Source organism: Aedes albopictus, chromosome 2 (genome assembly GCF_035046485.1).
Source record: "Aedes albopictus strain Foshan chromosome 2, AalbF5, whole genome shotgun sequence".
Lineage (NCBI taxonomy): Eukaryota > Metazoa > Arthropoda > Insecta > Diptera > Culicidae > Aedes > Aedes albopictus.
In genome coordinates this window covers 103,122,855-103,145,945 of record NC_085137.1, presented here as the reverse complement: position 1 = coordinate 103,145,945, position 23,091 = coordinate 103,122,855, and the positions used below count along the sequence as shown (strand labels likewise).

Here is a 23,091-nt window from a genome sequence, read left to right as displayed (position 1 = left end):
GAATGATTGGTGCTATAACGATTTCCTCGTTTGCCTTCCCTCAACAGATATCCCACTGTCGATGTGGCGTCTGGTGACCAATCCGGTGTACATCGTTACCTGTCTGGGAGCGTGCATGGAACTGATGATTGTTTCCGGTTTCGTCGTTTTCCTTCCAAAGTACCTCGAGACGCAGTTCAGCCTGGGAAAGAGCCAAGCCAGTGTCTACACCGGGTCGATAGCCGTTCCTGGAGCATGCATTGGCATCTTCATAGGTGGATGCATTCTCAAGCGGTTTCAGCTCAAACCAAAAGGAGCCGTGCAGTTCGTGTTGGTGTCCAATTTGGTGTGTCTTTCCTGCTACGGGCTGTTGTTCTTCTTGGGCTGCGAGAATCTGAAAATGGCCGGAACAACCATTCCATACTACAATAGCTCGCCGGCCCACAATGTGGAACCCTTCCAGGTCAATTTGACCGCAGCGTGCAACTTCGGTTGCGAGTGCCACATGTACGATGTAGAACCGGTTTGCGGTAATAATGGACTGACTTACTTCAGTCCGTGTCACGCCGGTTGTACGGCGTTCTCTTCCAGTTCCAACTATACCAACTGTGCTTGTGAGTATTCCAATGTAATTAAATGTTAAGAATACCTGATGAAATACATAGGTTGAATACATAGTTATACAAATTTTGAACTAAATTTTCAAAAACAATCGCTTATGTCTCAAACCCTATTTCTCTCAGGTGTTCAAGCAAACGTAACCAACGTATACACGGGGGCCGAGGGGGCGCAAGCGCAAGCCCTCAATGCCCACGAAAACTTTGCCGAAGTAACCGTAGTTCCTGTGGCCACTGCCGGCGTCTGCAACAAGCCCTGTCGGACGATCTACCCGTTCCTGATACTGTTGTTCTTCATGACGTTCGTCGTCGCCTCCACGCAGATGCCTCTGTTGATGATAGTTTTAAGGTTTGTTCTTTCTGTGGGGAAGTTTTCTCGGAATCTTCAACTGATTGGATTGTGCATTTTGAACAGATCGGTTTCGGAAGAGGAACGCTCGTTTGCCCTCGGGATGCAGTTTGTGATATTCCGCCTGTTCGGATATATTCCGGCTCCAATCGTGTTTGGCAATCTGATTGATTCGTCTTGTTTGCTGTGGAAGTCCACCTGTGGAGAAAAGGGTGGACGATGTCTTATTTACGACATCGAGAAATTCCGGTACAAGTGAGTATTAATAATCCTTGATCTTTGAGGAAATTTTAATATTATTTCAATCTTAGATATGTGGGAGTATGTGCAAGCATAAAAATAATTGCACTGGCCATATTTATCATCGATTGGTGGTTGGTTCGCCGGCGGAAAAATTTGGACAAATTAAACCCGATGTCAGCGAATGAACTGGTTGGATCAATCATCAGTTTGGATAAACGTGAGTATCCCAAGTAGACAATTTAATAAGCGTTGTAAATACTATACGCACTTTGTATTTTAGTGTTCGAAGAGAAAGGAAATCTGGACGGACAGGTAGTGCCATTCAATGGGGAGTGTATCTCGGGTGATTCAATCGGCGATAATAACAGCAAACGAGTGTTGATTGCCAGCCGACATCGGCGGAACGATTCAAATCCGATTCAGTTGGAGCACAGGTGAGTTTGAATAATTTAAGTTCCTTATAATAAGTTAATTAAGTCTAATGCCTTCATTTTACGCGTCGCGTATTGAAGTGTTTATGGGGTTTTTACATGTGTGCAAACTTTTAATTGATTGGTTTTCAGCGAGAAATGATAAACCTTGTTATTTTATTTTATCTGTATTAACGAGATTTTTAGCCCTAGGCTAGTTCATCTCGAGACCCACGCATTACTTTCCTTCCGAAGGAAGAACTCACATTTTTTGCGAGTGTGTCGGGAGTGGGATTCGATCCCAAATAAACTTTATGTTACCCTATTGTCCAAACGCTTCGGTCGATTCTACTGGCCTTCGACCAGCTTATGCGGACTCTAAAGTATATATTAAACATTAAAAAAAAACACATGAAATCATCAATTTAAACTCTTACATTCTTCCAACCGTCTTTTCACGATCGGACGACCAAAACTAACAAACATTTAAAAATAAAATATCATTACATGAATCTCAAGTGTCATTTATGGTAGCTATTAGTTTCGGTATGATAGAGTTCTAAGCTGTCTTCAAATTTGCGGAATCTTCATGTCTGTCACAACATTTTCGTCACCTCTTATCTTAATATGGAAAACCATGTATTTTGTGTTGTTCTCGTGGAAGGCTTAACATTTTCTTTTAACCGTGTTACCGATAATGTAAAAGTATAGTGTAGGATTTGTCGCAAAACTTAATCGAAGATCGCAAAGTGATCCAACGCTTGTGAAATAGTTAAACCGTAGACATTGCTTCCCGAAACAACGAGGCTTTGCTATTGTTGTCATTCCTTTTTCATGATTAACTGTAACACATTCAAATTGTTTATGAAATATGTTTAAATTGTTTATACGCATCGAATACCTTTGCGTTCTTTACCAATGTTTTTCGAAACATCCTTAGCTAACATCAGTTAGGTACATAGTTTCAGATCAATTTGAACCCCTTACAAGAAAAAATGCTATGTATTACCATGACTTCGCCAAACTTCAATCACTTTTCCGGTTCCTTATTCCGTTCCACCCTTTTATTTGGCAAGGTGTGGATGGGTGATGTCAAGGTATTACTTAGCATTTTTCTTGTAAGGGGCTCAAACTGATCTGAAACTATGTAACTAGTGTTGAAGAAGTATAGCTTAGGATGTATCAAAAAACAGAACGAAGAACGCAAATGGATCCGATGTATATTAAAAAGTTATATTTCATAAATCGTTCGAATATGTTACACTTAAACATGAAAAAAGAATAACAATTATAACAAAGCCTCGCTGTTTCGGCAAGCAATGTCTACGGTTTAACTAGTGGTTGGAATTAAGTGATGTTACAGTAAGTACTTTACTTTTGCACTGTAATGTACATTCTAAGGGGATTCAGGGGATATCAGGAGCCCTCTAAGGGCGTTCCGACAGGTTTCGTTGGCGTTTCAATGGGATTACCGGGATTTCAGGGAGATTTAGATTGAAGGTCATAAACTTTTAAAAGGCGTTACGAAAAGATTCAGAAGCGTTTCAAGGCATTTCAGAGAGTTTTAGGTGGTTTCAGGAACGTTTTTAGGGAGGGAGATTAGGTTTGTGGTCGAAATGTCCAGAAATATCACCAAGTGTTTTATGGTCATCCCCTTTATGGAGTCGTTCAAATGCGTTCCAAAGGGTGTCATATTCATTGCAAATTGATTATGAAGTTTTCGAGGGCGTAAATGGAAGTATCGATGTTTCAGGGAGGTTTTCGAGACATTTGCTTCATGGGGTTTTAAGGGTCGTAGAAGGGGAGTTTCAGAAATAATGGGAATTTTAAATGTATTACGGGGGATTCAAGGGCGTTTCAATAAGGTTGTAGATACGTTTCAAGGTATTTCAGAGGCGTTTCATCGAGTTTCAAGGATTTTTCTGGCGCGACCTCTAGAGGTGAACGGCGTTCGGGGATATTTTAAAGGGTTAATCCCAGTAATGATTTCAAGAGCGTTTCAATAGTATGATCCCTTGAAACACATATGAAACTCCCTGGAACGCCCATGAGACCCTCTCAAACACCCCTTAAAGCGTTTCAGAGACCAGGGATGGAAACAATCATTAAATTATTGCGTATCCCCAACTCACTACCACGCACAATGTGATGCGAGCGTGCTTCCTCCCAGCCAAGCAATTTTTTTACACTTTCATTGCCCATTCCTTTCATTCGCCGAGCACCGGACTTAGCAAGAAACGAGAACCGTATGAATAGCTACTGAATCTGTGTACCAAAGACGAACAAATCACTATTGAACGAGTGTTCGTATTTTGAATCGGGTGCGAAAGCAATCGTTTTGGAACGTTCATTTAGTGTTTATTGGAAGCATGCAGTAGGTACTGTGAACTAAATCAATGAGCGCGTTTTGATTCAATCAGCTGAATTCCACTCGATGGTTAAGAGCGCGAACGTTCTTTTGCAATATCAACGATCCAAACTGATTCATGTCACTCTATTTGTTTCTCTCCTGATTTGTTGCTGTGTCGCGTTCATTCTTGTTGAACCGTGCTCTTATTCAGCATAGGGAAATCAGCTTTCTTTTGCTATTTAGCATAGCTAACATAAGGTTGAGCGAGTGAGATTCCCTATGCTTGCCAGAGACCCCCTGAAACAATACTAAGACCTCTTGGTACCTTTCAAGACATCCTAAAATGCTTCTGAAACCTTCAGTTACCCCTCTGAAGCGTCCCAGGAACTCCCTTGAAACCCCCTGGAAAGTCCCTGAGACCTTCGGGTATTCCTTGAAATCCCCTTGAACCCACTGAAACGCCCTTGTGATCCCTAAAAATCCCAGAGTTTCCCTGGAACGCTCCCGAAAGCTTCTGAAACGCTTCAGAGACCCCATGGAACCTCCTGAAATCAGCTGAAACCCTCTGAAACTCCCTGACACCCCTAGGATCCCTCTGAGGTACTCTGGTGAGCTCCTAAGATCCCCTAGACACTCCTAAAGCCCCCTGATATGCCCCTGAGAATCCCTGAGATCCCTTAAGCAGGGGATAGCTAAGTCCCTTAGCGTAGGTAAGGCCCCAGGTCCGGACGGAGTTCCGAACCTGGCCTTAAAAGTAGCTATTGCAGAGGCTCCCGAGATGTTCAGGTCTGCTATGCAGAAATGCCTGGACGAGGGAGTTTTCCCAGAAGCTTGGAAGAGGCAGAGCCTGGTACTATTGCCAAAGGCGGGGATACCACCCGGAGACCCGTCGGCATATAGACCAATATGCTTGATTGACACGGCGGGGAAGGTGCTCGAAAAGATCATCCTCAATAGAATGTTGCGGTTCACCGAGGGCGAAAATGGTCTTTCGAGTAACCAGTACGGCTTCCGGAAGGGGAGGTCCACAGTAGACGCTATCTTGTCGGTTACAAAAACCGCCGAGAAAGCACTCGAGCCTAAGAGGAGGGGAATTCGCTTTTGCGCGGTAGTGACTCTGGATGTAAGGAATGCGTTTAATAGCGCCAGCTGGCCTGCTATTGCCGATGCGCTCTTGCGTCTGGGGATACCGGAGTACCTGTACAAGATTCTCGGAAGTTACTTTCAGAATCGTGTACTAGTCTACGACACGGAGGTGGGTCGGAAGTGCTTTCACATAACCTCAGGAGTCCCGCAAGGTTCCATCCTGGGTCCGGTGTTATGGAATGTCATGTACGACGAGGTGTTGAGGTTAGAGTATCCAGTGGGAGTGGTGATTGTCGGATTTGCCGACGACATTACGCTCGAAGTCTACGGTGAAACCATCGAGGAGGTAAAGTTGACTACCAACCACTCGATCAAGGTTGTGGAGGCGTGGATGCGGTCCAGGAAACTGGAGCTGGCTCACCACAAGACAGAGGTGACGGTTGTTAACAACCTGAAGTCGGAGCAGCAGACGGAGATCAGTGTAGGAGAGTGTACTATCCTGTCAAAGCGCTCCGTCAAACACTTGGGCGTGATGATCGACGATAAGCTTACCTTCGGTAGCCACGTCGATTATGCCTGTAAAAGAGCCTCCACAGCTATTGCGGCACTGTCCCGGATGATGTCCAATAGCTCTGCGGTGTACGCCAGTAAGCGCAAGCTTCTGGCAAGTGTTGCTACGTCCATACTTAGGTATGGCGGCCCGGCGTGGGGCACCGCGCTAAGTACTAAATGCTACCGACGGAAGCTGGAAAGTACTTACAGGCTTATGTGCCTGAGGGTTGCGAGCGCGTACCGTACCGTGTCACACGACGCTCTCTGCGTCATTACTGGTATGGTGCCTATCAGCATTATTATCAGTGAGGACATGGAGTGCTTCGAAATGCGCGGCACAAGAGGCATACGCAGGACTGCCAGGATGGCCTCTATGGTCAAATGGCAGCGCGCGTGGGACAGTTCCACCAAAGGAAGGTGGACGCATAGGTTGATACCGAGGGTAGATAGTTGGATTAATAGGCGCCATGGGGAAGTTACATTCCACCTGACACAGGTCCTTACAGGTCATGGTTGCTTCCGACAGTATCTACACCGGTTCGGGCATGCGGATTCTCCCGAATGCCCAGTGTGCAATGGTTTAGAGGAAACGGCGGAACACGTTTTGTTCGTGTGCCCGCGTTTTCGCACAATGCGTGACCGCATGCTTGCCACATGCGGAGAGGACACAACTCCGGACAACTTGGTCCAGAAGATGTGTAGGGATGAGTTTGGCTGGAACGCCGTTTCAACGGCTATTACCCACATCGTCTGGGAGCTACAGAGGAGGTGGCGCGTGGACTCGGAGAATGGCTAGTCCAGATGCAGTACAAAAGGTGGTCCAGGGGTTCGGAGTCGGCTTCGTAGGTCATACCGGTGCCCTGCGGTCGAGATCGACCCTTACAACGATTAAGTGGCCGCGGAGAGGAAGTCCCAGTAGCGGTGCTGTCGTGGCGTCGGTCTACTGGGTTGGATCCAAGCCCGCGGTTGGAAAGGGGTCCCCGGCAAGGGTCGGGGCAGGTGGAGACCCTGCCGTCAGCAACCTACTGATGCATCTGATGGGCCTGAAGGGTAGTGATACCCTTCCTTTGCGGGCAGGTCAGATCGGGTTGCATGTGGGCATCAGTTCTTGATGTCCGCTCAGCAGTATGGCGCGGGCGGGGTTGACTCTGCCCGCCTTCCGAGGACAAAGGGAGTGGCGAGGACCACTCGGGAAACTGGCTAAGCGCCAGCATGCTACCGTGATGGACTCTCCAAAGCGAGTCATCGATGTTCGTTGCTGCAGGCTACGCAGCTAACCTTGTGGGTGCGATGTGCACTAGCCCCTCTCTGAAGCAATACCTTCTTGGTGGTTCCGGAGAGACGTAGGGTTTGGCGACCATAGGAATGGTTTAGTGGGTACGAGGAGAGAGTAGTCCTGGATTTTACTTTTGTTGTAGAAGACGGCCTGTCAGACCTACACTACCCTAACCTTCTGTTAGGGTGTCTGTTGAGCAGATTATCCCCCTATGGTTTAGAAGGAAAAAAAAAAAGATCCCTTAAGCGCCCCTTAGACCCCCTGAAACCCCTTTGAGGCTCGCTCAAACGCCCTTGAAATGGCCTTAAAATACACGGATCCCTCTGGAATTCCAAGACCTCTCAGTACTCCCTAAAATCCCCTGGGATCCCCTTGAAACACCCCTGAGATCTCCTGGTACCCCTAGGAACCATCGGAACGCCATTAAAATCCTCTGGAACTATCCCTGGAATCTCCTGATACCCTTTGAATTACTCTTGAGCAGTGTTGGCAAAAACTCAAATTCTCAAATCTCATGGTTGAGTTATTTCACGCGCGATTCTTGGCGCGCCAAAATCATCTTTATTTCTTGTTGTTTTTATTATTTACATCGAAGTTTTTATGATTATATGATAGAACAAAAGCAAATCTAGCGTACAACAACATTGAATGCCGTTCAAATTTATTTGGATTTGTTTTACAAGCAATGATTTCGGCGCTTGACTCATGAGAGCGAGATTTTGCATGAAAATCTCGCACATGAGAAAATGATTCAGAATTGCGCGCGAGTTTGCTCACGCAGAAGCGGTTCCTGAGTGTGCTTTGAGTGTGATTTTACCAACACTGCTCTTGGGGCATCTTGACACCCCCTGAGACTTCTTGAAACACGTCTGAGACTCTCTGAAGCGCCCCTGAGATCCCAGGAAGCCTCCTGGTGCTAAATGTAACCCCCTGAAACCCCTGAAATGACCCTGAGATCCTTTTGGTACCTCTGACAACCTGCTGCCTTCTGGTACCCACGATAATTGAAAAATAATTCCTCTCCTGCTTTGACATGCGCATTGCACACAACAGAGACATGAAGTTGCAAATCTAATTATGGAGATTTGGCTTGTGAAAGGGAACAAATCACGTTCATTAGTGAAGTCGAGTTCTGCGATTTCAAGGAACGGAGAAGGTTACACGGTGTCTATGGTGGAAGAATATAATTAGAAAAAATCAGTCACGGTGTCTATGGTAAAGAATATTATTAAAAAAAATCATTATCCCTAAGTCACACACCAAATGAAAGCTAAGGGTCTATGCATTCATTTAGTGCTAAGAGCGAAATGTTCTACCGGGGGTAATTTTCCTGTAAAGTACCCAAAAAGTAGGTATTTTTTGGAAATTTGTGCTTGAAATCACGAAAACAATATAAATTGTTCTAGACCCCCCGATAGAACATTTCGCTCATAGCCTCAAATGAAAGAAGACATCCTTGGCTTTCATTTGGTGGATGACTTAGCGATACTGATTTTTTTCGATAATATTTTTTTGCCACAGACACCGTGCAGTATCGCTAAGTCACCCAACAAACGAATGCTTTAATTTGCTGCTAAGTTCAAATGTTCTATCGGCGGTTATTTTCACATACAAATTTTTAGTGAAAAGTTCCCAAAAAAATGGGGTTTTCGCCGAAACTTGTTCAAGAATTCACGAAAATAATAAAAATTGTTCTAGACCCCCCCCCCCCCCCGTTGGAATGTTTCCCTCTTAGCACCATATTAAAGAGGAGAACCTTGGTATTGCTTTCGTGGATGACTTATTGATACTGTTTTTTTTCGTTTTTTTTTGTCACAGACATCGTGCTCAAGTGGCTCCGTAACTTGGAGTAAATTACACACCAAAAATCGGTTAAAGGTTTCAGCAAAATTTTGCTGAATTTTGCCGAGCTGAAGGTTTCAGCAAACATTTTGCTGAAATTCAGCAAAATTTTGCTGATATGTTCAGTAAACTGTGCTGATCACTAGTAACGTTTTGCTGAAATTCAGCAAACTTTGCTGAAAGTTCAGCAAAAAAATTTGATGAACCCTTCGGCTCGGCAAGATTCAGCAAAATATTGCTGAAAGCGTTTGGTGTGTAGCGTCCGTCTAGCGAATTAAGAGTCGTTAGTTCGATTCCCTTTGGTGCACGTGGATTTCTTTTCGCAATTCAAATCTCAATTTGTTTATCAAACACGTGTTTCTGCTTTGTTCATGAATGTCAAAGCTTTAAAGATCTCCTACAAAAACTTTCATGTGTTTCCTCAGAAACTCCTCCATATTTTTTTCGGAAAACCGTCCAAAAAGTCTTCCAGAAAATCACTCATGGATTCATTTAAAAATTTCTTCAGAAAAGTCCAAAGTTTAGAATTCCTCCACAAAATTTTCCTAAAGGATGTTTCTGGAAATTTTTCCACAATTCTTCCAATGTTCCCTTAAGAAATTCTTCCTAGGATTAGAAATTTATCTGAAAATTCCTTCAGAAATTCTTTATGAGATTCCACTATGACTTTGTTCAGGATTCTTTCACGAAATTTTCTAGCAATTTCTTCCAAAATTGCTCCATGAATTTCTTCAGAAAATACTCCGCTTAATTCGCTCTGAAATAAACCAAGATGGTTTTAAGAATTTACTCCATTGGTAACTTAGAAATTATTCTGATATTTTTTTAGGAAATTTCTTCAGGAAATTTCTACAAAATTTCCTAAGTATTCCTCTCTCCTCTTCTTGGCGTAACGTCCTCACTGGGACAAAGCCTGCTTCTCAGCTTAGTGTTCAATGAGCACTTCCACAGTTATTAACTGAGAGCTTCCTCTGCCAATGACCATTTTGCATGTGTATATCGTGTGGCAGGCACGAAGATACTCTATGCCCAAAGGAAGTCAAGGAAATTTCCTTTACGAAAAGATCCTGGACCGACCGGGAATCGAACCCGTCACCCTCAGCATGGTCATGCTGAATACCCGTGCGTTTACCGCCTCGGCTATATGGGCCCTAAGTATTATTTGAGGTAAATTTCCATTTCTGGAACACTTCTGAAACACTTCTGAAACACTGCCAGGGATTACCTTAGGAATTCTTCTAAGGGTTGGTTTAGAGCATTTGCTTCAGAAATTCTTTCAAATATTATTTCATAAATTCTACCAGAGATTTCTTCAGACAGTCTTTCAGCGATTCCTTCGGATATTCGTAGGGGTATTTCATAAAAAAAAAGTCTACTAGTGCTTATTTAAAATTCGCTCTTTGGACTCCATAGAAAATTCCCAAAGGAATATGTCTTGAAATTAAGGGTTTCATCCAAAAATTCCTGGAGGAAATTCAGAGATTCTTGCATTATTACTTTAAGTGATTCAGGCTGAAATACTTCTATAAATTCATGCAGAATTTAATGCAGATTTTCCTTCAGGATTTCCGGCCTTTATTAGGAATTATTTCTTAAATAAATATGTCCACCAAACGCTCTAGCAATAATTTCAGAAATCCTCAAAGAATTGTACTAAAGGATTTTTTCAGGAATTTGCCTAAAAACTCATCAACAAACATTTCGAGAAATTTTACTGAGGGTTTCTTGAGGAGTTTCCAAATGTTTATCTTCAGGAAAATTTTCAGAAGTTCCATCCTGAATTTTCTCAAGAAATTCCCTGAGATTTTTCTAGTTATACTTCTAGAGATTCATCAAGGATACTTTAGAGACTTTTAAATTGATTCTACTGGAATTCCGTCAGGGATTCTTTCAGGAAATTCTGCTCAGATTTCTGCTGAAATTCTTTAAAAATATTTCCAGAGACGCTTGCAAAATTATGGGAATTTCTTCGGGGATTTAAGCAAGGGATTCCGTCAAAAGTCTTTCCAAGATTTTATTCAGAAATGTCTTTTTTTAAATCCTACAGAGATTCTTGCGGAAATTATTCGAAGGATTCTTCCAATAATTCCTGGAGATACTCTTTCAAGAACTTCTACAGAAATTCCTACAAGATTCCTTTTCAGATATTGCTCTTGCGATTCTTTCAGAAATATCTCCTGGGATTCTTCCAGAGAATTCTTCAGGAATTATTTCAGATTTCTTCAAGGATTTCAATAAGGATCAAGCAGTTTTGCACAAAAATACAAGAGGAATTCTTGAAAAGAATCTTTAAAAGAATTTCTAGATTTTTAAGGAAATTGTAAATTGCAATCTTCCTCTGGAGATTGCATGAACAAAAAATTTAAAAAAAAATCCGATGAGAAAACTTTGAAGCAATTTCTGACGTAACTTTTGGAGGAGTTCCTGGTTCCTGGAAAAATTTCTTGATAAATTTCTGAAGGGATTCCAGAAGAAATTATAAAAATCTGATAGAGTCTATTAAAAATGACAGACTAAGGTACTGGTGAAATCTCTCAATAAAATTCTGAGGGATTTCGGTAATCGCTTTCATAAACTAAACTTAACCCATACCCCAGAAATATAAGTAGCTGAACAGCAGTTTCTCAAGGTAAAGCTTGCTTAAGAGTTGTTTATTCCACTCTTATACAGCAATCATATTTGCTGTGTATACAGAGAATGCTATCGACTTTGAGATCAACTAATCGAACTAATCAATATTCATTCAGGAAGCCATTACTTGTGTCGAAATTTGCAAACTGTGGAGGCAAGGTCGTAACTAGTTCAACGAAAAAAAGCAATGAATACTCATGTTATTTTGTTAAGTTATACATATTTAGCCACTGTTCAACAAACTCAAGAAGCAACTTAACATCAACTGTTCATTTTACGTTCCAGGCACAATGAACCTCCAACCTACCACATGCCTCGAAAGCACATCCGCAGCAGCTCGTGCGACATCAAGATCCAGCGGTCCAACTCGGCCACCAATCGGGAAACGGACTTCCATGACTGGAAGCTGAAGCGTTTCATGCGGCATCACACCCGAAACAACTCCCGGGATCTGGATCAGGAGCACTGCTGCCGCCAGCAACAGCAACAAGCCGGTTCTCACCTTGGGCGGTGGATTGCTCTGCATAATAGTAACGCTGAACAACCGACGTCCAATATCCGGTATATTCTGAACCACTTGAAGAACAACAACGTGGACGGGCACAGCAAGCTGAACTACAGCAACAGTTGTAGCGGTGGAGCACCGTGCAACGCGCCAAAGAAGAAGCGACACACGAGGAACTACTCGTACGGGCAGGAGTTCTCGTTCCTGCCGAATAATGTCATCATCCGGTTGGATAATGATATTGCTAACAAGTTCCTTGCGAATAACGGAGGTGGGGGTAGTTCCCGGAAGAGTTCCTTCTCGCACGATGTCAATCTGTTGAAGAATGTGAATAAGCTGAATAACTGTGGTGGTGCTGGAGTGGGAGCTGGAGGAGTGAGCGATCTGACGGAGGAGCTGGAATCCAAGTACGCGAAGGGGTCGCCACAATGCTACGGGCATTCTAGGAACAACTCCAAGGATTTGAATCTGAGGAATGCGGCAGGGGTTGGAGAGAGTAGTGGTAGCATTTTGGGGGGGATCAAAGCGTTGATAGAGGATTCCAACAGTATACTGCGGCATCGGCGAACAAATTCCAAGGATTTGAAATACAGCGGGTACCAACCGTGCGAGCCAATCAGCAGTGCTAGCAGTTGTAGTGTAAGTAGTAGCAATATTAGGAAATTTTCCGGAAACGGAGATGACCATCTGGTGCACCAGCATTATGTGCAGCACCAGCTGGGGGTGGGACACCACCATCAAGGGGCGTCGGCTTCGGGGTCATCATCAGCAGCGGCGCCAGTGGTAAGTGGGGCCTCATCCGGGCAGACAGAAGCGATGCAACTGCTGTTGGACAATAAGTCCTCGGGTGTGCTGGAAGAAAGCTGCATCGAACCCAGCGGTTCGAAGTCAACGAATGTTTAGCCGGAATTGGAGTGTTGGGAAGGTGGTGGCACCCAGAGCCATCATGCCATACGCGTGCGGTATTCATTTTTCCTCGTATTTTTCAGTTTGTTTTTGTGTAGAACCCTGCCATCGAGACAACCAGTTTTTGGAACAGTTGTTGGCTGTTTTCACTTTTAGGGATAATTTCCATCGGATTTGTGTTTTATAGTTTTGACGAAAATGGCAATAAAAGAAGGTTTCAGAAAACAATAAAACTTCAGCTGTGTGCTTGGAAGGTTACAAGTATCATTGTGATTAGGACCCGTAGACATCCCATAGACTGCATTTTTAGTTTAGAATTAAAGAAAAAGAATGATCATTTTCGAGCGGATAATTGAGCATTGCGGAAGTATTCATTGTAGTATTGCATCTAAATGGATCCAATCGATTGTTTCAGATACGTGTAGTCTTATTGGGTATAATGTTCGGGAATTTCTCTAAGTCGGTTTCCCGGAATAGCTTTCTAACAGTTTTCCCGGGATTTTTACAATAGTTTTGTAGGAGTTCTTATAGGGATTTCTTCCAGTATTTCTGGATTTAAGTTCCTTCCGGAATTTCTCCCATGGGTTTTCACTGGTATTTCTCTCGAAGAATTCTCGGTAGGAACACTGGAAATCTTTGAGAGTTTCTTCTGAGAATTCTTCTAAAATTTCCATCTGAAAGTACTATACATGGAATTTTGTAAGTTATCGCACAAGCGAGTGGTTTTGGGGGTTAAGCTCTTCCAGTTGCCGATGCTCCATACACTAGGCGCCCCTCCGCCCTTTGCCGAAATTAAGGAAACCCCCTCTCTTGGCGCCTTTTCTGTGCACGGTCCTGTATGCATTTAAAATTATTTATTGGATTTTTTTTTCAGGGATAAAATAACGAATCTTAAATTTCTTTAAATATCTTTAGCGAAAGATTTTTCATAGTATTTTACTACAAACTATTTCCAGAAGTACATCATTCAATCACGTTTTCCAGAAAAGATTCTTTGAATTTCGTGGTAAAGTTAGAAGTACTTTCTTTTAAAATATTATCATTATCATTACAAAAATTTGAAATATAGCAACACATTGCTTTCGTCATTTAAATGTCGCAGGATTTTTTTTAAAAACTCACAGAGTGCCATTTTTCAGATGGATAATAACGTGTTTCGGTTTGCTACACTTCCTGGGATGATCCTATTCCCAGAAAGTGATTTCAATATCTTGACAAGAAGGAAATATCTCTTTTTTTACAAAAAATATTATGTCTAAAAGATTGCACGGGAAATGCTACTCTTGGAAATAGTATTCCGGGCAATGTATCATAACTCACAGGTAGTTCAATGTGTTAGTGCAAAACTTGTTTAGATATGTAATGAACTTGCATACAAAAACAATGAGTCCTTGAGTTTGATTTCCGTTTTTACATCATTTGAAGTGCTTAAACAGAAATTATTTTGAAAAATGCACCTTCACGTTCTTTTATTATTTTGGAAATGATCATTCTTGTATCCCTAACACCATACCAGTTCATTAGTAAGTAAATCATAATCTAGTAACGACAATGCAATGTTTCCTTCAAATCAACAACGCATCCGTTAGAAACCGCATAGTGTCGATAGGAAATCTTATGCCGGGGCTTTGGAAACGGAAAACAAGTAGTCGAGCTGACTTGCAAGAAACCGCAAATAAATTAACAACCTTCCAAATATTCCTAATAAAGTTTAGAAAAAAAGATATGAAAATAAGCAAACAATTAGTACTGAAAATAGTTTTTACAAAAAAAAACCGTTCAAACAAACAAACGTTGAAACAGAAAATATAGTGATAACTGATGCTAGTTGTTGAACCAATCGAACAAATCCAGAGAACAACCACTCACAGCTCACAGCAATGCAAAAAAACTGGCAAAAAATAGCAACACTACACTGACAGGAAGAAGTAATAGAAAATCGGATGCCTAATTTATTAAGCACACTAAAATAGAAGCAAAAGCATATTTTTATACAAACAGAAGATAAAGCCTATTCACATAACCCGGGCACTACAGCCGGGACTGGATGCGACTTATTGTTATCAAGTTTATTGACGAAGAAGATGGAAAAGAAGACTATATGATAACCAACAACGCGCCGTTGAGAAATCAATCGATGAAGAAAGTCGGGGAAGTCAATTTGAGAGCCGCTGCAACAATTGAAAAGTCTCATTCCATGAAGTGGATGAGACAACATAAAAAAGCAAAACGAGCATGAACCTTGGAGCTGTGAATCAACTAGGTAAAGAATCGAGCGTTAGTGAATGTTAGTGAGAACACATGGGCAGAGAGGGAATGAGCGGAGAGGATGAAGGGATGAGTTTTAGCCGAATTTGTAATGTGTTCAAAGTTGTTGTGACTTCTGGTGAGTCATCTATTAGCGGAGGAAGAGGGGCAAACTGGACAGTTGTTTCCGTTTTCCTTGGATTTTAACGTAAATGCTAGCAAACTAGGCCCGTAGGTTAGTGATGAGTGTGTTTTGCGAGTGAGAATCCAGTAGTGATTGATTTTTCAAGAGTTAGTTAATCGAAACGCTTTATTTTTTACAATGGCAATAGTGCTGAATAGTGTAGCTGGATTAGCCAAGCCTGAATTTGAAAATTATTCGCGCCAAGGCGTACAGGTTTTGTGTGAATTATTGTTTTCAACAAATTTCTTGTCTGCAATACATCTCACGCCGCTTAGCATACATTTTACATTGTACTATTGTAGCTAAATGTGAACATTTGATTCTGTAATAAATAAAAGGCAAGATAGGAACTTGTAAGCTTAGTTCCCGTACACAAGAAGTACACTAATGTAACTTAGTTGGTTTTAATCGAAACTTGTAGAATTCTGCCAAACGTTTAAACAGTTTAAAATTCTATTTGAAATAAATTTTGGGAATATGAATAATTTGGCAACACTGTACTGTAACAAAATATTATCATATTTAAAACTTTTACTGATAAAGACAAAATCTTTCGCATGCAAAGAAAAAGTAAAGCAAACATATCGTGCAATATAACGCAACAGTACACAGCAACTGTGTTTCCATTAACAGATCTTTTCATTATTTTCAATTTAAAAATGAACCTAACTAAAAAAAAATGTACAACTATTTATGCACTTAACGGAGCAGAAGTAATGATTCAACACAGCTGTATATTTTTTCAGTCGTCTGCAAACGCGTCTTTTCTGAATATTATTTCAGCTTATAGCACACTTTTGCTCACGCGCACATACACAAAACAGGAACTCACTCAATCTCATACTGAAAAACAATACACAATTGTGGAAAATGAAAATCTTTGTCAATTGAACTATGAGCTATTCTAAACCCAGTAACCATGCTGTGTGTTCTGCACTCTCCGTAGTAGTGGTACAATGCTCACACGTACACTATCATAGCGCAATCTTAAACGCTGTACATACACATCAAAATACCCAAACACACACACACAAACACACAGACACTTTGGTGGTGATTCCGTAATCTCTGTGAAGAATCTTGAAGAAAATGGATCTGAAATGACAGCGAGGATTGTTAAAAGCTACAAACGGAATAGAAAGGTGAGCGGCATGGAGCAATGCTAGAGAATAGTTAGTAAGATGCGAGTAATAAACAAATTTATATAAAACTTTAGTTTCCAGTGTGGTCATGGCAAAATGGAACAAAAAGAAATTCCGGGTGGTACCAATTATTTCACTCAATGATATGGTTTGTCAATTACATAGAAGGTTTTCCATCCCAAACGGAGGAGAACGTGCCTCTGGAGCCGACCTACTGATAACTGATACATTTGAGGTGGCCCTTAGAAAAGTGTTGGCGATGCAGTCGCCTACTTAACTTGTATTGACGTATTTATGGTGTGAGCTCGTTCCATGCTCATTTTTTTAATTATATATTTCCTCCAGTTAACCCGGAAGCGGTCGCGTCGTGTACTGCGTACACGCACCATGAAAAACGCATGCTGTACCATAAGCGTGAGGGTTCTTCTTCTTCTTCTTTATGGTTCTACGTCCCCACTGGGACTTGGCCTGTCTCGCTTCAACTTAGTGTTCTTTGGGCACTTCCACAGTTATTTATTGAAGGGCTTGCTTTTCCTGCCATTGCATGAATTTGTATATTGTAAGGCAAGCACAATGATACACTATGCCCAGGAAGTGGAGAAAATTTACCGAATGGAACGGGAATCGAACCCGCCGTCTCCGGATTGGCGATCCATTGCGTTAATCACTAGGCTAACTGGAGACCCAGCGTGAGGGTGGGTTGTGTCGCTGAAACTGGTTGGAGGCACGACTGGTCGAGGGTTAAATAGGTTATTTTTTATCTATCTACTTTTTTGCCATTTTCTCTTCCAGTGACATAATATCTCGAAAAAAAAAACAAAATTAACATTTCAATTGACCATCAAACGCAAAGCTAAATTCCGCAGGTGGCGCTTTTCTAAATCAGTGAATTACGAACCCTAGACTGAATTACTAATTATACAAATGGAAGAAAAGTGAAATTATTGCAGATTCTCATTACTTTCATGCATTGTAGTGACAAGAAATACGTTCTTTTTGCTTCCAAAGTTGAAAATTTTGCGTTGCCTAACCTCACATTTGATCGCCAATAGTCAAAAACCTCTCAACTAGACAGGGAATAGGATTGGTATATTTCAGATTGACGATCCAGTGAAAGCCCTTCTGCAACAGACTTGATAGTAAGTTGTTTACTGCAATTGAATTTCTTGTTTAGTTATTCAAATTGGTCCATATATTAATAAAAAAACGGGGGAATAATGTTTCTGACCTTTTATCGTCTTACCCCCCTTGAAAAATAAGAACCCTATGCCTTCTTTCTTCCCCTGACAACAGCAGTTGAAGAAATTGCCCTTGTTCTTATTTCTTTTAATGCGTAATCCACATGCCGAGATGCAACCGTTCAACCTGATAATCACCATTTTTTTTTTTCTTCAAGCATTTATGCGTCATTCCAACTAGTAGAACTACAGTAAATGACGTGACACGTCATTGCAATTCTCCCTTAATCATCGAAGTGCAGAGAGAGAGCAGTGCTAGTGCTATGTAAACCAATTAAACCCCAATCGCGTTTACATCTATTCGATTCTTCTATGTCGCGATAGGCGCTGCTGGTTCTCCGTTGGTATAGGTCGAGGAGAGAGCTCTAGCGAATCAGCTACATATTCATTTCGTAACGATGCGCAATATAGGCATCACCGGAATCGCGTTACAATACGTTGTTTCGTCCTTTTCCCGGGTTGTGACGTCGTTTGCGTTGTGTAAGCGCGTGCAAGGATTTTGATTTTTTTTACCACTCATTGCAATTCCCCTCTACACTTTCTAGTGTAGGTCGATAGAGATGTAATTGCGTCATGGGTAAAGTGAACTGATTGCAGCAGGATGCGAAAAAGTTACTGCCTGTTGAATGATGAGACGGAAGGAAACTCTCAAACGCAGCTGGGATACTCTTGAAAAATGAATGCATTTGGTAGAAATGCGTCATTACATGCCATAGCTTCGACTTGTGGGAGTATCGCCGTTTATGATCAACAACATTGATTTTCACTAGACAAAGAGTCCTTCTCAGAATAGGGGGACTGGGCAAGGTTGCAACCATTCATTTGCAAAGATTTACATTCATTTGCTATTATCTCAGTTCAGAAGCATGCTATCAAAAAACAATGTATGGATGAATTTAACCTTGTAGTTTTATCTGAAAGTTTGCCGAATAACATTGGGGTCGCACACGCATTCCAAAGTCATGAGCGAGCTGTGAAGGCAACTTTCCACAGCGTGAATGAAATTTACATTCACCGCGTGAAGAGTTGCATTCACAGCTCGCTGACGGCTTTGGTATACGTTTGCGACCCCAATGTTATTCGGAAAACTTTCAGATAAAACTACAAGGTTAAATTCATCCATACATTGTTTTTCGATAGCATGCTTCTGAACTGAGATAACAGCAAATGAATGTAAATCTTTGCAAATGAATGGTCGCAACCTTGGGACTGGGAATGTAAAGAGAACATAGTTTCTTACCGGAACTGTTAAAAGAAAAGCAAGCAAAACGACAATTATCCTTATTTGGAACAATTCTTATCGGAGATTGTGCGCGGGTTATATGGCATCAATGTACCAACTACCACGCGCCTCCTTCTCCTTCCATAATTGCCGTTGTGAAGATCTAAATGGAGTCCCCTGGTGTTTAATAAGAAGTCTAAGACGTTGTCTATAAATCACGTAGTTCTTTTGTCTGACTTTTGATCTCCCCTTTTCCCCTCCATAACCTTGCGTGATTTTAAGCCAAACCAAACCAAACCATTTGAGCAGGTAGACCTATTTTGGTCACTAGACGCTAGGTTTAAGTGAATTTCATAGTAATTGATTTGCATTTTTCTACAGTGTTAGATATACTGTAAGTATCCCCAAATAGTCCCAGTCCTTGTGCCTTAAATGTTGGTTATACCATCCATACACAGTTATGGATCACACACAGTTACGGATCACTTTGATGTTTGATGTATGAAAATCATTTTTATAACATGATCCTATTTGTTTTCTGAGATAAAAAGTGATTTGCAAAGGCTCAAAGTGAAAATCAATAATGCAACGATAGAATTGTCGTCTCTCAACTGCCAAAAAACCCGAATTTCATATGAAGCTATTCCTGCAGTAGTAAGCTTGTGAAGAATTAGCCTAAGTTAAAATTCACAAATAAAAAGAAATTAAAAAAGAAGTTGGATGCTCTAAAAATGTCGAAACCCATCGACATTGATATGAAAGCGCCCGTACTTTGGACAAAATATGTGTGTGCCTACTTAGCGAAGTTTTGTTTGACTCTGGGATTCAAATACTAAAATATTGTGACTTTCAACAGTGATCCATGATGTAAAGCAAAACAAAGCTAAGGACTGTATCGTTAATTATAAGTTATGGAAATTCTGGCTTTCTCAGTCTAGACTGAGAAAGCCAGAATTTCCATAGCAAACCAGTTCCAGTCGAAAACCCCTAGTTAATTATAAGTACACCTGAAAATTGCTGTATTTAAAAAATGTTTTATTGATTTTGTAAATTAAATTCAATTATTGACCAACAGAAAAGCCCATGACATATTTATTTAATTATTTTTTCGTGGACCTTGCCACCGCTCGCACTTTCTTCTTGATGATCTTCATAAGGTTTTGGACAGCCATTCCGACGATGGTTTTGCTTGGGTTGATCCACTTTTTCTTGAATTTGGTGACGTTCTCTGCTCCTCTATCCTTTTTCCGTAGTTTTCCTTTTATCAAAGTTAGCTATTTCTCAACGGGCCTTATTTGCGGGCAATTTAGAGAATTCATTGCCTTTTCCACAAATTGAACTTTGTTTTCTTCATACCAGTCAAAGGTGTCACGCGCATAGTGACAGGATGCCAAATCCGGCCAAAGTAATGTAGGACCTTTGTGCTTTCAGATGAGTGGCAGAAAAAGTTTCTGGAGACATTTCTTCCGGTATATTTCGACGTTCATACTCGGGACGGTGAAGAAAGGTGACGATTCCATACCCTATTGACAAATTGCTTGCAAAATCAACACATTTTTCCAATTTTTTCGCAAAAAAACGATTTTTCCTAGTTCATAACATCCGTGCCACGCTTCACAGTGAAAAACTGTGCCCCTGGAAGTGCCTTGTAGTCTAATTTGACATACGTTTTATCATCCATAATTATGCACATGTATTTTTTGCTCAAAACATCGTCGTACAGTTTCCAAGCACGAGTTTTCACATAATCCGCTAGAATTTAAGTGCGTTTTGGACATATCTGTTTTGGGTAGGTCATTCCGATTTTTTTCTTTACATCCTAGAAGGACTTGAGGTCATTTTGCCAATTTATTTTCATGAGGACTCCTGGAGTTTGGTAATATTTATCAATTATTCTTGTAGCTCTGATGCAGCCCTAATATAGAAGAGATAAAAATGTTAGAAGAAAGTAATTGCAGTTCATAACAATCATTGAGCAAATTAAAATAATTGCCTTAATTACCTCAACGGCTGACGATCACATGGGACTTCTCTTAGTAAAATTCATAATTCGAAAATAGCTATTTAAGCTTAAAAGCTTTTTCTCTGTATACTTTAAGTTCAATACTGTGAGAAATGCGTGACTATTTTCGTGAGTTGGTCGGTTTTCTCGGTAAGGAGATGGGGACGCGAATATTGAATGCGGAATCAGAAGCACACGATAACTTTCGTGGGAAAGTCGGTTTGCACAAAAAAGTAAACGATGAATGCGGTGACGCGTTTAATATTGAACGATCGATGACGTATGTGCATTTCCCTTACTATCGCGACATAATCGGGATGAAGACCGTATCGTGTATTTTCATATAACTAGTGGATCATATCACCTACCAAAGGTGGCTCCAAGATCCACACCTTACCCTACTAACAAATACTCCTTCCGAGACAACTGTGGGGATGCTGTGGATTCCACGGTTTCTAGTAATAACGGTTGTCGAACTAACATTCCTTCCCTTTCGTAAGGACGTGGCCGGCGTCGTTATTGACTTTAAAATATTGAACTCTCGAATTGTGAATATTGAGAGTGTGTAGCTAGTCCCAAGCACCATTCATTGCAACTTCGATTGTTCTGTTCAATCACGGAGTAGCAACTACAATGTGTACGGTTATCTTTGCTTTGCTTGCTTGCATTGAATGATGCGGCCCGACCGAGCTCCCCATCGCAATTGCCCCGCGATCGCGTCACTTTTTCACTTTTTTCACCGAATAATCCTTTCAGAAACTAACCGTTTGACGTTATTAGACCGTTCGCAATGCTGTTTTATTTTGTATGGCGAGTTTTAAAATTTTTAAAACTCGCCATACAAAATAAAACAGCATGGCGAACGGCCTATATGGTTCACTTTTAACAAAAAGACTTTGCTCCCCTCAACGCTCTTGAAACACTATTTTTAGCTTTAAGTTTCAAAAGCATCATTTAAAAACATAGAACCTTGAAAACCAGGTCACTTAAAACTCAGAATGGTAATAATAACACATAAGATGTAAAACATCACTGATCCGGATCAAAACATAGCCAACAGTGCTTTCAAAGTTGTACCGTCAAGGCGCCATCCACCGTGGGGGATCCGTTCACCGTGTGTCTTCGAATATTTTTTCATTATTTCCATATTATGATTGAATGATATGACAATTTCCCTTCAATTTCACCAATACAATGTTGTATTGAACACTATGCAGAGAAGCAGATCATGTCCCGAAAGAAGGCAAGAAGAAGAGGAAGTTATTAATAATTCCCTATGAGATTCCTCCAACGATCTCCCCAAATATTCCATAGAATATTGCTTAACGAATGCATGCTGAGACTCCTCTTGTGATTCCTCCAGAGGTTTCCCAAGTAACAAAATTAATTTTATAATGCTTTTGAAGTATTCTTCAACACCTGTTCTTTAAAACCATGCATAAACCAAATTGCTCTGCAACACGACATCAACTCAACCATAAACCCGCCATAAGACTAAAGAGGCCCATCCTAAGATGCTCTTGGAGAGTTGTTTTTAAATTTCTCTTAAAACTTGTTGTACTTCCCAAGTTGTCCTCAAGGCGAATTGCTCTCTCCTTGTAGAATTCTTCAAGTGCACGATAAAACGATAATAAATTTGTCAGTATTGTTGCTGATGCAGCTTTTATGTCGACAGAAAAGTTTGGTGAATTTAATTGAAATTAAAAACACAATGAAAATGACACATTATTGTAATCGGGATTAATTTATTACACAAATTGGAAATATTTCCGTGGTGTAACAAGGATACCAAATGCCAAGCGAAATTCATCGTATAAATGTTGCAAGATACTTCCAAAAATTGCAACGCGCTTTCATTATAACGCACTAATAAAATATTTAAAAATATTATTCCTGGTCATGCGAACATTGCTCATGAGTTTTCTCAACATGGCTTCCATTGAAATCTAGGCCGGTGGTCGGTCCATCATCGATGGTTTTAATCAACATCACCATAAGATCGTCTTAAATTTCTTTCAACTCATGCCAGAGCTAAAAGTATAACTCAAGAATACTAGGATTTATAACGTTCTCAATGCAGCCTGATTGGCCTCCATCCAGAACGCCTTAAATTTATTTCATCTTATGCAAGGGTAAGAAGTATTACTCAAGAGTACTCAGGTTTATAAAGTTCTTGATATAGGTTTATGCAAACTCCGCCAAGAACGTCATAAAACATGTACGCCAAATTGTAAACAAACAAAAAATTATCGCACCGCGGTGGATTTTGTGAATCTCGTCCGATGAATTTATTTATCAGCCCGGTACCGT

At 41.0% G+C, this 23,091-nt stretch overlaps 1 protein-coding gene across 2 annotated transcripts in view; it reads left to right on the top strand.

The window, feature by feature from the left end:
• The window catches only part of LOC109407612 (solute carrier organic anion transporter family member 5A1), a 264,098-nt gene extending 247,706 nt beyond the window's left edge, over window positions 1–16,392 (top strand). For both annotated transcript variants that reach the window (XM_062850165.1, XM_029852789.2), the window contains exons 11-16: window positions 48–593; window positions 723–945; window positions 1,012–1,200; window positions 1,257–1,405; window positions 1,469–1,622; window positions 11,621–16,392. In XM_062850165.1, the coding sequence (XP_062706149.1) occupies window positions 48–593; window positions 723–945; window positions 1,012–1,200; window positions 1,257–1,405; window positions 1,469–1,622; window positions 11,621–12,743 (2,384 nt within the window). In that variant the 3' untranslated portion in view covers window positions 12,744–16,392. The remainder of the gene's footprint in view (window positions 1–47; window positions 594–722; window positions 946–1,011; window positions 1,201–1,256; window positions 1,406–1,468; window positions 1,623–11,620) is intronic.
• Window positions 16,393–23,091: the final 6,699 nt, after the last annotated feature.